This window comes from Grus americana, chromosome 5 (genome assembly GCF_028858705.1).
Source record: "Grus americana isolate bGruAme1 chromosome 5, bGruAme1.mat, whole genome shotgun sequence".
Taxonomy (NCBI): Eukaryota; Metazoa; Chordata; class Aves; order Gruiformes; family Gruidae; genus Grus; species Grus americana.
In genome coordinates, this window is record NC_072856.1 from 69859225 (window position 1) to 69872797 (window position 13573).

Below are 13573 nucleotides of genomic sequence, written 5' to 3' on the forward strand. Positions count from 1 at the left end.
GGGGCCGGCGCACCTCCCTCCCTCCCTCCCTGCCCCGGCGGCGGGCGGGCAGGCAGAGGCGGGGGCTGCCCCTGCCCTCAAATCCCTGGGCAGGGCGAGCCCTTCATAAAGCAGCGCGGAGGCAGCAGCGCGCCTAGCCCGCTCGACGCGATGGAAACGGGCGGGTGCCGCATGAGCGGCGCGGAGCCGAGCGCCCCGGCCATGATCACGCTGGAGGACCTGGACGGGATGGCGGAGGAAAGCGCCGACTCTGCGTACCACAGCAACGGCAGCAGCCTGGAGGAGGAGGCCGAGCGCATGGAGGACGAGGAGCAGGAACGGCTGCTGAGCTACTGGCAGAGCGTGGGCAGGGGGCACCAGGTGGACGTGCCCCGGGGTAAGAGCCGGCCGGGCCGCGAGCGGGCAGCGCTCAGGCCGGGCTAAGCCGCTTACGCCCACAGCAGCCCGCTGGGCTTTAGGGGATTAGGGAGGCGGTATTTGTGAGCTTACCGGCTGGTACCGTAACCTTCCTGGTCATTCCTGACCTTCAGTTGCAGGGTGTCCCTCCCGGCAGCTCCGGGTGCGTTTCCGATGCTGGCGGTGAGTTCCCCCGTGGGAGCCCCCGCACGCGTTTCACGCGGGGACCGGAGCGGTGCCATGGCAAACCTCTCCCTTCTCCGGAGAGCCCGGAGGGAACCTGTCCCCGGGGCTGGCCCCCCTAGAGAGGGTGTGGGGCAGGGCCGAGAGGAGCAGGGGCCCCAGCGCCCCCTTCATCTCCCCAGCCGCCCCTCGGCCGGGCCGCAGCCGGGCCACCGGCACAGCGGTGGGGTGGGTACGCTCGGTGCCAGCACCTGCAACCGGGCTGCCTCCGGGGGAGGGAGGGCTGGAGGAGCTGTGACAAACGGCAAGAAACGCCCACCCGCAGTTCCGTCCGCAGAAAGTCCGAGCTAAAGCTTTGCACAGGGCGATTCAAAAGTTTTTTCTAACTTAGAGAAGCAGCTGCAGTAGTGGTGGATTGACCTATTTATGCTAAAAGAGGACAGATGCAAGTTTTCGGTCTTAATTAAAAATTATCTACCTGCAAAAGCATTCTTCTTAAGAATATCTCCTTACTGTAGCTATCCAAGAGGTTAGTTCTTGAAAGAAAGATGGTTGAATTGAAAGATGGCACAGAATAAATAAAAGGGTCGACTTTGCTTTTGGACAGTAAGCCTCCCAGGCTTATCTTATTAAGATATTTATTTTCAATTTTAAGAAAGACTAAAGAATCTGAAAGATTGTAACAAGTCAGATAACTCATAACAAACAGCAGGGAGTAACTGCAAACGTAGCTCATTCAGAAACTTAAACTCATCCACACTGTCCTGCATAGAGAAGTAGAGAGGTCTTTAGCATCTCTACTGTCTAGATAAATCACCTTCTAAGAGGACAGGAAGCAGCAAAACCTTGAACAACAGACTGCACTAGACACTACTAAAATGAAACAACTGTTATTTAAAAACCTTTTCTATATTCCAACACAGCAAAGAGGGTACAACCTCCTTTTCAAGTCATGCCTAGAAGTCTCATCTTCCGAATGTTTTAACAATGAATTATGCCCCTTCAGGTACTAAATGACAGGCAAGGTCAGTCAGAACAGAGTTCTCTGGCTTGCCTTGTCCTCACTGCCCCCTTAGAGGGGCTCTTGGCTGTCCTGTGCCAGCAGTGCCATCATCCCATACTTTGTGCTCTCCAGGTTTGCGTCTGTCACCAGTGCTTCAAAGCTGATGGCTTCTGCCTCCCCAGGGACACAGAGGGGCTCCCTATTTAAGGCATGCACGAGTGAGCTGTGAACACATGGATGCTAAGTTCCTCCTTAAGAGGAGCTCTGTATAGCAGAAAAGATTCATTCCCACAGAAGTATCTGGTATTCTGATACACAGGAATTTCAATGCCCTGTTTCACTAAGATTTATTAGGCAGGATCTATGAAATACATCAAAAGTAGTCTTTTACCACACTTCAGTTACTGTGTTATAAAAAGTTTACTTTGTAAAGCTAAGCAAATGTTACAAAAATCTAACCAGAAGATTTTTCTTCAGATACTGTCCAGGGCTATATGTCAAGAGCAGACTGCATCCCAACTAGAGCAGCCTAAGAGAGTTTGCTGGACTAGTTTACATGGTCCATTCAAAGATCAAGTTAACTGTTAATACCCATGTTAGTGTCCAGTCAGCTAAAGTGTACTTGAGCCTCAAGTCTGCAGCATAACAACAATACCATCCCTCTCATCAATAGTTCTGGACTGGCACAAGCTTTGACACCTGTTTTCTTCTATGGTGACAATACACCTTTCAAAATGATGACTTGTTTCGTAGCTTTTGTTAGCACCTCTAAAGAGTAGCAGGAACACTGTAAGCCTTCTAAGAAACTTAAGATTTTGTGAGATGTGAACAACAGATGTATATGGCTGGCATATCAATTTACCACTGTTAACAAGATTTTAATCCTATGTACTGACTGGCCTGTGCCAAACCTTGCAACAAAATGGTAAAAGAAAATTAAAGGTGCAGGAAGGAATAATCTAACTATCTTGGCTTGAAAACTCCATTTTGTCTAGTCCCAGTAGAAGCAGAAAACATGCTACAGCAGTTAGTTTTTTAAATTTCTCAATTCTAATTTCAATACAAGAGCATTCATTAATAAGCAAGCTCAGGAAAGTTGCTACCCATCAAAACCATCTACTTGCCAAAGCTTAAAGTTTTTAAAAGATAGTGTACAAAGCAGTGTGCTCTGAGGTCAAGTACCTAGGCTGCAGATCACACTGTAGATCGGAAATTGCAGGTGGTTTTCCATCAGCTCCAATGCACAGCAAGGCTCTGCCGGTACAGAGGCTGCTGCACGACCAGAACATCTGTCCGTTGAGGGAAGCATGCAGGGAAGGACTACAGAGTCTCCATCATCCCAGGGATGGAGCCCAGCCCTGACCCTGCTTCGCAACACCTCCCAGAGCTGTTTTCCAATGCCTCCCTCCAAGGTGCACCTCTAGTGGCTCGTTCCAGCAGGAAGGCTTTGGTCCCCAGCATTACGCAGCCTGCCTCCTCCACTCATGACAAAATTTTGTATGCATGTACATTATTTGAAGACGCAGCTGACAAGTACATCTCATTTCAGTGACGCTCCCAGCAGGTCTGATCAGACACAGATTAAGGCACGCAATAATTTAAATACTGTTCAATCTTGCTGCTGTGCAGAAGTCTCGTCAAATGTGCCTTATCTATTTAAATCTTCTGGTAAAGATTTGCCTCTTTCACAATACCTGCCTATAGTAGCAATTGGAATCACAATTTGGAAACTTAATTAAACCAAGCCTTTACCCAACTACACTGCTACAGCTCATCTTGCCTTGGTTTGTCATACCAGTATTCGAGTTTGCAAGGTTGGACTGACACACAGCATGTTAAGCAGCTCACTTGCTTTTGGGCAGTATAACCTAAGTATTGTCCAGGTTAAGATATTTATAATCCATACGTTATACTGTCATGCCTGACAGGCATGGATTCATGAACTGAAGAAAAACACTCCTGCAAAGATTTAATTAGTTGTAATCCCTACCCTATGCATTAATATGGAAGGAAAAAAAACCCCACAGTTATCAATAAAGGAATCTAAAAATAGAGTTAACATTTCTAATGTCCTAAAATATTTCCTAATTCTTGACTGCTCTATGGAAAATTCACTGCTGAATGTCTAATCTACTTTTATTTTTCTCTCAGCCTCCAGAGAGATCAATTTTACATGTCAGTTCTAACTTTCATTTTAAATGTTTACCAATAATATTTAAAAACAATGTTTAAAATTAACTAAACTGTAGCTTTCTCCCCTTTTTTAAAGGGATCTTTGCTATTTCAAGTAATCTTAAAGCTAAAACTTAGCTAAAACCCCTGCACTGGATGCCAGGGGATGTAGGTTTGATTCCCAGCTCAGCTACAGATTTACTGAGTGACCTAGGCCAAGTTAATTCTCCTGTTCTCTGAAACATGGATAATAATCTCTTCCCCCATCATCCTGCCTTTTCCACTTAAGATACTGAGGCACTTAAGACACCCAAGCTAAGGGCTCTTATTTCAGTCAAAACTTTAGTCCTTTTCTTGCATGTCTGATATATACCATGAGGTGGTATGGCAGAAATTCACATCCAGACTTTCAAACACTGTACATAAAAATTAAGTTTCTAACCCTCTACCAAAGTACACAAATGCCTATATTACTTCAGCTTTGAAAGGCAAGGGATAACTCTTTTGCAGGAGAGGCTTTCTGTTCTTAAGACTAACCTTATATCCAGAGTTTCCAAGCTTGTTTGTCAGGGATCATCTTCGAAGCAGAATTTATTTGTGAACTGCAGCTAGAATTGATGTCAAGGCAACCATAGTTGCAAATACACCTAATCCAATCGTATTTAAATTACAAAACTACAGGAGAAGTACTAAAATATGCTGGTATTATATATACACAAGTAGAATATATTTGCTCTATTTGAGCTTGGCTGGGAAGTGTAACAATTAATACAGACTAGATGATTGCTAATGTCACTACATCTAGAAATCGGTAACAGGTTTGCTATTTAATTTCTTACAAAATGTGAGAATCGTTCAAAAAGTCACAGCACATTTCAGTTCCATCTCAGTATTGGTAAGCAAGCATGCAGGTGCTTAGAGTTCTTCTACAACACTCAACTGTTAACACTCTCCCTCACATAATGATCCCCCACCAAGATGAGAGCGCTCAGATCAGAAGTGATGACACATTAGACAGTACTTTGAGCCCTCCTTGTTCCGAAGGGCGAGACGACAGACAATGGCAAACATAAGCAGCATGCAAACCACACAGTGTCCCTATTAGTCAAATACATTTGATATGTTCCATTTCATAGAATCATAGAATGAAATCAAAGAACGGTTTGGGTTGGAAGGGACCTCAAAGCCCATCCAGTTCCAACCCCCTGCCATGGGCAGGGACCCCCTCCACTAGCCCAGGTTGCCCAAAGCCCCATCCAACCTGGCCTTGAACACTGCCAGGGAGCCAGGGGCAGCCACAGCTTCTCTGGGCAACCTGTTCCAGTGCCTCACCACTCTAACAGTAAAGAATTTCTTTCTAACATCTAATCTAAATCGAACCTCCTTCAGCTTAAACCCATTACCCCTTGTCCTGTCACTACACTCCCTGATAAACAGTCCCTCACCATCTTTCCTGTAGGCCCCTTCCGGTACTGGAAGGCCACAATTAGATCTCCCCAGAGCCTTCTTTTCTCCAGGGTGAACAATCCCAACTCTCTCAGCCTGTCCTCATAGGAGAGGTGCTCCAGCCCTCTGATCATCTTTACTAATGCTTTATGGTGATTATGACTATGGCAAAACATTGAACCACTCAATTTCTTTCTGCCAGATGTGACGGAACCTGACAAACAGAACACTGAAACTTCCTTTGCTCTACTCCCACCTTTATATAAGTTACATTTCGATTTTGCTAGAACGTTAACGAAAACGGTTGTTTGCCAGGACAACTTTTAATTTGAAATTTTTCCCTCCTGTGAGGTCTTACTAGAAGGGCTTGCATCGAAATCAATAAATAAATATTATGCAATTCACTGAAGACCCAGAACTCCACATACAGAGAAGCTGGATCACCACAGCTGGGCTGCGCTCTCCATCAGTTTGGGCTATAACACTCCCAGAGACCGCAGCTAGCAGCGGATCACCGAGAAAAGTGGTGTGGTAGCTGGGCAGCAGTGCCACAGAGCTAGCCGGGACACGGCTAACATCCCAGCCTGCTGCACGGCGCCGGTGGCTCGGGCATTGCGGCTTCTGAACGGCAACACGGGCCTCACACCCGACACATGTCCTGACTAATGAGTAGCACTGCAATATGCATGATATCAAATGCTAAAGTAAAATAGTAGATGTAAAACAGCTTTTGGAAATGACAAAGTTCCCACAGTAGGAGTTCCTTGAACCTGTGACCAAGAGCTGCCAACTCAATTTACTTCTTCGTGTTGATACACATTAATCCAACCCTGAAAGAGTTGCTAGACTTGGCAACATCCTCTGCACACAGAGAAAGGTCCCATAACCTTGCCGTTAATACTGAAGAGCAAACTAAACTCCTTACAAACACAGAGTCGACAGAAGTTTAACCAAGTAGAACGAAACATATTTCATTCTCATTTCTACAGCTTCACATCTAAAATTGGAACTGTGTTATTTTGTTGCAGACATGGCAGAGCCAATTCAGCAGCTGACTCGAAATAACAATCCCCAGGAGAGACAGACCATCCCATTTACGGTGATCCAGCGCAAAGAAAAGGTACCGTTTCCCTCCCCGGTTGAGGTTTTAACAGTGGTTTCAATATTCATGCCTGGCTTCCAAAAATAAGTCTTTTTTATAAAATTATTGTAACCATTTAGGATTTTTAACATTGTAAGAGCAAAGCATTATAACTGGATAACTACATTTTTAACATCTCACCATTTTTACATGTGTGAATTTTTCTTTTTTGTAAGGTAGAAACTATCAGGAAAGCCAGGAGATGGCCAAGAATTACAGTCTTTGTGACATTTTAGAATTACTTCTTCATTTAGATCAATGCATTTGCTCCTTTACACAATCATGTTAATAAAACCTTAGCAAAGAATACTTGAAAGAAATTAATATCTGAATTTAAAACCAAACATGTACTTTTGTATCAAGGGTCATTATCAAATAAAGCAGCAATGTGCAAACCCATCTTACCAAAGCCATCTTCTCCTCTAATGAAAAATTGAAATTGATGTCCAGCAAATTGTTTCCAGCTCAGGAAATGTGCAAACAAGTGTCTAACTTTAAATACATGACAGATCAAGAAAATCTTGTCACATTTCTTTTAAATCTATCTATATAATTCAAATTTATAAATATCACAATTTGATTGAGTGTATTTCATCTAAACAGTTTGGGCCTCCAGACTATGTTGTAATTAAATGCTTGCAAGCCATTTCTCAGTACTACTGTAATAACTGCAGATTAAAAAAAACATGTTATTCAGTGTTAATTGCAACTAAACGTTCAATACTGCAAATCCAAAAGATGACAGTTCCTTACTTTAAAGGAGAACTACTTAGAAGCCTGCTGAAACAAATTTTGATCCAAGATTAGCAGCATATCCCTTCTTGATTTATCTGAGGAAGGATTAAAATTCACATGTTCCTTTCAAGATTATTTCACTGACAGCTGAAAAAAGATGCAATGATTCTTGTACTCAGTTAAGATGCATACACTGCATGGGTTTTGGATATCTCCTTACTATATGCCAGCTTGGACCTTGAAATGAAGCAAATGTGAACTACGTATTAAACAGAACATGCTTGAGATATAGCTGACACTGAGACTTAAAATCCTTCCTCATGCTTGCTGTTCTGGTCATACACCTAGAGAAGCTGATTTCTTTATGCTACTAGTAAAACACTGAAATATTGTTTGACTTTTATTTGTTTGCTTGGGGTTTTTAGGTGATTAACTTAAAATACAAAATTATTGTCTTACTGTGTTTGCAGCTTGGAGATCTGCTTTATGAAAAACGTCAGTATGGAAAAGCCAAATGGGCTTGTATAAAAATGAAAGAAAAGCAGTACGAACAGAGCATATGCCTTGGATTCATGAAGCTTATGAGGTACATTTGTGAGCAGAATTCCTCAGGTAATTAGTCCCACAATTCTACATTAAAGTTAAAACATTATCTTTACGCACTAGCTCCTCCTAGTTGGGGAGATACTTTTATTAGCTCTTCCCAAATACTGCACCCTGTCCATGTGGACATTTTCCTGTAATACAGCCTTTCCTGCAGAGCCTCAACCAAAGTGCTGCTCCCTCTGCATATGTGCTAGGAGAGAACATCTGCAGGAAGCGATCCGTGTTTCCAAGGGCATTCTGACCACTATAGCTGCCTGGGAATTGACACTGGCTATTTTTGTAGGCTCTCAGCTATAAATTAGGCTTTTGCTACATAATTTTAGTGGTTCGGTTTTCACAGCAGTACTGAAATCCTGTTCTATGAACCTATTCCGAGTGTAATGCCAAAAGAGATCACAATGTTTTGCCTCCTTCATTTGAGTTCATGATACTCAACTTGTGCATGCCTGATGGACACTAAAAATTTGTGTGCTTGAAGCATATTTTCCAGAAAGATAATCCAGTTTTAACTCAAGTACTTTAAAATAACGGCAAATCCACCATGTCCTTGATAGCTTGTGCCTGCATGAAAAATATGCACCCAGTTTCCAATGCAATTTAATCTGCTTTCAACTTCCAGCCATTAGTTCTCCTTTTTCCATTCTCCAGTTGATTAAAACATTTTGCAATACCTGATGTTTTGTTCTGTAGCAGTACATGTGTTGTAATGAAGTCAACTCTTAATTTTCTTTTCAAGAAACTAAAAGCATTGATCATGAAAGCTTTTCTTTAATCAGGTATTTTCACCGCTCTCCCCATTCTTTTAACACTTTAACATGGTTTAAACATAATTTTGGCTCCAGAACAGTGCAATTTTGTTTTCAAACTTTTACAGAAGCAAAGTTCCCACTCCTAGTTGTCACTGCTACCTGCACAGTCAAAATCCCAACTTTTCCTATAGCACTGCATAAATATAGCAACATTTTTGGTAACAGCAAATCCTAAATGAATTCACAATGCAGCCCCCTTGACTTGCCTACATTGTTTGTTCCCGAATATTTAAAACATGACACAAGATCAGTGGACAAGATAAATGGGGAAAGAGGTTAAGTCAAACTCCTTGGCCTTCATGAAGACAGGAGAACTCACCAAATGCCACATTTTAGACTCACATGGACACATATTTGCACATGTAGGTTTTAGATATATAAACAAACACACACAAACTACAAGGCATAATAAAATGCTGCTTCCAACTTGGAATACACAACCCCATTTTCTAGAACATCCTATTGAATTCCTTTTAGTAATGAAACTCTGCTCTGTGGTACTCACTTTATATGATTCAGTATGAGTTCAGAAGTCAAGCACAGTATGCAGACTTTCTTTTGTATTTTCTAAAGAGTCATGTATGTCTCCTCAGGACTGTACTTGGGGATAACAATACCCATTGTGACCATAGTCCATACAAACGAAGCTCAATCGGAGATGACCCAGTCAGTGACAGTAGCGTACTACCTGCCGGAAGTGCTGCAGGATGAGCCCCCTCATCCTTTTGACTCTGACATAATCATCGAAGAATGGCCTTCTACTATTGTTTATAGTAGGTAAGAAACATTTTAATTTTATTCTAGTAAAAACAGTAAAAAGATGCAGTTTTCAATTTGGTCATGTTATGTCTTTTAAATTGAGTTCTAAAAGCTAAAAAAGTAAAATTTGGGTTTCAGTAATTGTTAAAAGCTGCTTGCTTTACCAAACTGGGATATTCAGGAAATAATTTTTACCACCTGACTTGGGAAAATGATGCACCTGTGTCAGATATAACAGCATCTCAAAACACAGACTAGTCTGTGTAGTTGGGAACAAAGTGTCTAATGTATCACTGAAAATGTTAAGAAACTGTTACCTGTTTGAGATCAATCACAGGTAGTATCATTAGTGAAACATGACTAAATAATTTAGAAGGAGACATTTCTAGGCTCTGGAAAAACTGTGTATTTTAAAAAGAATTTGATATAAAGTTGATCATTACAGGAGCTTCAGAGGAATCATCAATGAAGACGCTATAATGAGAGAAATAAACCTGTTGGCAGAAATTCTGGAGAGTCCTGAGTTATGTTTGCAGGATACATTCATCATTGCAGGATATACAAATCCAGCTGCTGCCAATCGGCACAACGAGATATGGTTCCTTCAAAGACCATAGCCTCCCATTCCTGATGCTCGGCAGTCACAAGAATCAGTTCTGATTTACTGGCAGAATCTTACAGGTGAATCACGTGAGACTAGATGTCAAACCCTCCAAGATTTTAGAAATGTGGCTTTTAGCCAGTTGAGCAAGGCAATCAGTCCAGCTTAATAATCAAACAGAGGTAACACCTGAAACATGCATGGTTTCCTATGTCAACTTCTACAGTTCTTACAAATTTTAATGGAGATTATTAGCACTTTAAAAGTTAGTTCACCTTATTTATTTTTTTTGGCAAGATAGGGGAGACAGAGACCTCTCTCCTCACCCACTTATTAGCACCTCTAGACCACTTGTGGCTTGGGACAGTCCTAGGAGACATCCTGGAGCTCTGCTCTGGGCACCTAGTGCTGCACCAGCTACGTGAACACCCTGCTGGGGCTTTCAGTGGGACATCCATTAAAACCACCTCACACATGCAGGCTATACTTCAGAAAAAGAATGTTCAGGTCTTAATTTCTGATGAGAACCACCAGATTTAGACACTGGGACTAAACCAAGGAGTAAGAGTAGGCCAGTGCTGACTGCTTTTAATATTATCTGTGGCGCAGAGATTCTTAATGCTTACCTCAAAAAGCATTCAACCAAAGTACTTTTAACCTTGAGAAGAGACTAAGAAGGCAGAACAGTCCTAATACTCATTAAAGTTTTGATAGCAAAAGTTACAGGTTACCTTAATCACACACTCATAGCAATCCCATGACTATATTTGGCATTCCTAAATAGAAAGTGGTTATTCTTAACTCTTCAGTTTTCTGACCACTTTCATCTTACAACTTTGCTGAATGTTAAAACACTGCAGCTGAAGTCATTTGTTCAGTACTTTTTACACTCTTCTGGCAGTACCACACTACTAATGTTATAAAATATACAAATATTTCACAGAATCACAGAAAAAGTTAAGCTCGAAGCGACCTCTGGCAGTCACCTGGTCCACCCTCTGCTGCGCTGCTGGCAGAGCAGGCTGCTCAGGGCCTCGCACAGTTGAGCATCTCCAGGGATGAGGAGCCCATAACACCTCTGGGCCCTGTTCCAGTATTTGACCACCCTCACTGTGAGAATTTTTCTTCCTAATATCTAATTTTCCCTGTTGCAGCTTGTTTCTTTGACCCCTATCCATATGATAATTCTTGAAGTGGACAACTGTTAATCTAGCACGCATAGTTCTACACGCATCAGAAGGTCTGAAACCCGCACTCACGCTTTGCTACATACTACAGTACTGCACTTTAGAATCAGGGTAGAAAACAGTTTTGTTCTCAAAAATTCCTTTTTAATGTCTCCCCTTACAGATATGATGGTAGAGTTTAATCTTAATACTTAATAGAAGTAAATGTTTTTTTATATAAAATTTCATTAAGTACATCACTAGCATTATTTATTGATTATATGATTTAGGCTTTAAATAGAGCTTTTGTGTTACTCAGTTACAACATATAAAACAGCAGTCAGAGGCAGTGTCTGCTAGCTTACAGTACTGTTCATTGGCAAACAAAACGGATTTATGTCATACTTCCGACTGAATAAATGTACAGGTCTCGAACTTTAAGCCTCCTGGTTCCACAAGACTCTCTGCTGCACAAAACTGACTTTATGCTCAACCTAAACCCTCTTGCTCAGCAGCAGGACCAGAGGGTGCTGGCTGGCCCTGCTGACTGTGCTTAAGCGTGCCCAAGGTGCTCTCTGGTGGTTGCTGCCCAGAGATTCCTCGGGGAGGCAGGAAGGAGAAGCCACAAAGCTATCAAAGCTGGTTTGCAGGTGACAGCACAAATGCTTGTACCAGTTGTGGCCACAGCTAGGAACCACTTTGTCTGATGTGCCAATTTAAAGGCACGTCAAAGTATTTCTTACTTAACAGAATGAGACAATGAAGGTACCTGTCATGTGTCTCAATTTGTTCAAGATACAGGATCATAGTCAGGAAAAAAAATAATCAGACTTCTTTTTCAATATGTTGAATTGTTTCCTGTTTGATTTTTATTTATTTTGCTTTTTATTTATTTTTAACGTTTTCTCAGATTGTTGGAAATGCCAGCCAGTATTAAAGTAAAAGCTAACAAATTAATGGAAAACAATAAAAAGTTTTTTAAAAATCAAGTTGAGTAGAAGACTCAGGGAGGCATCAGATAACAGGTTTTGTTTTGCCCTCACCGCCCCCCCAAGATTTTTATAAGAGCAAGTAAAAACAATTTTTGCCTTTGACAAGTTTTTATGGCAAATGAAAGAAGTTTCTGCAATTTGATTGCTTTTGCCAGTTATAGAAATTATTTTAATGCTTTGGCACAACAAATGTCAAATAGCTATTGGAAGTAGTTAATTCCTCTCACCATAAAGTACCAGTTTGTACATACTTTACATTTTAAACATCTATTTCAAAACACATTTGCTATATCTTATGTCTCTTTCCATAAGCAATCTTCACCTAAATACTTCTGTGACTCAGCTACTTGTGGGTATTTTATAGAAACATTCTTGTTATTGAAATATAAAAATAAGGTATTTATCTCATGTGCTGATATCCTAACCACAGCAAAGTGTTCAGTGTTGTTTTATGTAAAACTGTGAATTCCAAGATAGTATTTATTTTGACTTATGTTAGATGGCTTCTGCTGCTGAGAAAGAACCAATTAATCTTGAGTTTGAAGATACACTTTATGGCTATGGAACATCATACCAACTTCTGAAAATGGCCCACATGAGCACGGGCACAAAGAATTGCAGTTTTTAACTGACACACAATAAAGTTTACTTAATTATACCAGTGAATGCCAAGGAAATGCAACTATTACTCAAATATATCATTTTAGAAAGTTTGAAAACATCACATCAAGCGTGATTACCTAACTTCTTTTATCGGAATAGGTATTTCATTATTCATCTGTGGCTCTACTTTGTAAGCCATTAATGAATGGATTTTGATTTTTAATTTGAAGCTATTTGATTTCCACTATTCAAAGGAGATAATAAAACAGAATTCACCCGTATTTTTGGAAGATTAAATGACATAGCCTTAACAGATAAATGTTGTCCTGCATACTGTGTATTTTTCGAGCAAGCATTAGTGCCTAAAAAGTTTATTCCAGCTATTGTGATACTCAGGGCCTTGCTTATTGTATGTATTCAAATATAAACATAAATTTTCTGGCATTGTTGCATTGTGCTGTTTTACACTGTCCTTCATTTTCACTGAAATGTTGTCTTGTTTACTGTTACTGTTTGTCAAAATTAAAGATAATTATTTTATTGTGCAGAGTACACTTGGCTTTCATTTTTGTAACAGACATACAAGTCCCTTTGCTATCTTTCCTTTCAATGGAAAGAGCAGAAATCACAAGTTACTATTCTGATTTTACAAAATCCATTTAAGGCCCAAGTTTGAAATGGTCGCTCTAAGACCCAAAGAACTTCCATAACTTTCAAAAAACATACATTCTTTGAAATAAACATATACATTTGGAGCTATGCACCTACATGCTGCAGCTAGCAGGTCTGCTAGCAAACTCACTCCTGACTGCAGAAACCATCTGCAACCCCATTTTTGTCAAGCATCCAGCACAGCCTCCCACAATTCTTACTGCAGCACAGACTGGGGTAGGACTGGTTTCAGAATCAAACTGCTGAGCAGCAGTACTTAAAGAGTGACGTATTGTGGCGGTTTAACCCC

General features: G+C 41.1%; 2 protein-coding genes across 3 annotated transcripts in view; one reads left to right on the plus strand and one right to left on the minus strand.

The window, feature by feature from the left end:
- The window catches only part of FANCM (FA complementation group M), a 77541-nt gene that overhangs the window by 57471 nt on the left and 6497 nt on the right, over positions 1–13573 (minus strand). The window contains exon 1 of one of the 2 annotated variants that reach the window (XM_054827631.1): positions 490–4891. The exons of the other annotated variant lie outside the window; for it this stretch is intronic. The gene's annotated coding sequence lies outside the window, so the exon portion shown is untranslated. Of the gene's footprint in view, positions 1–489; positions 4892–13573 lie in introns of those variants that run through there. 2 annotated transcript variants of the gene reach the window in all.
- On the plus strand, positions 53–13153 carry LOC129207139 (heme-binding protein 2-like). The gene is made up of 5 exons (XM_054827632.1): positions 53–376; positions 6229–6320; positions 7547–7688; positions 9085–9268; positions 9696–13153. Exons 1-5 carry the CDS (start codon positions 151–153, stop codon positions 9865–9867), a joined length of 816 nt encoding a protein of 271 aa, XP_054683607.1. The 5' UTR covers positions 53–150; the 3' UTR covers positions 9868–13153.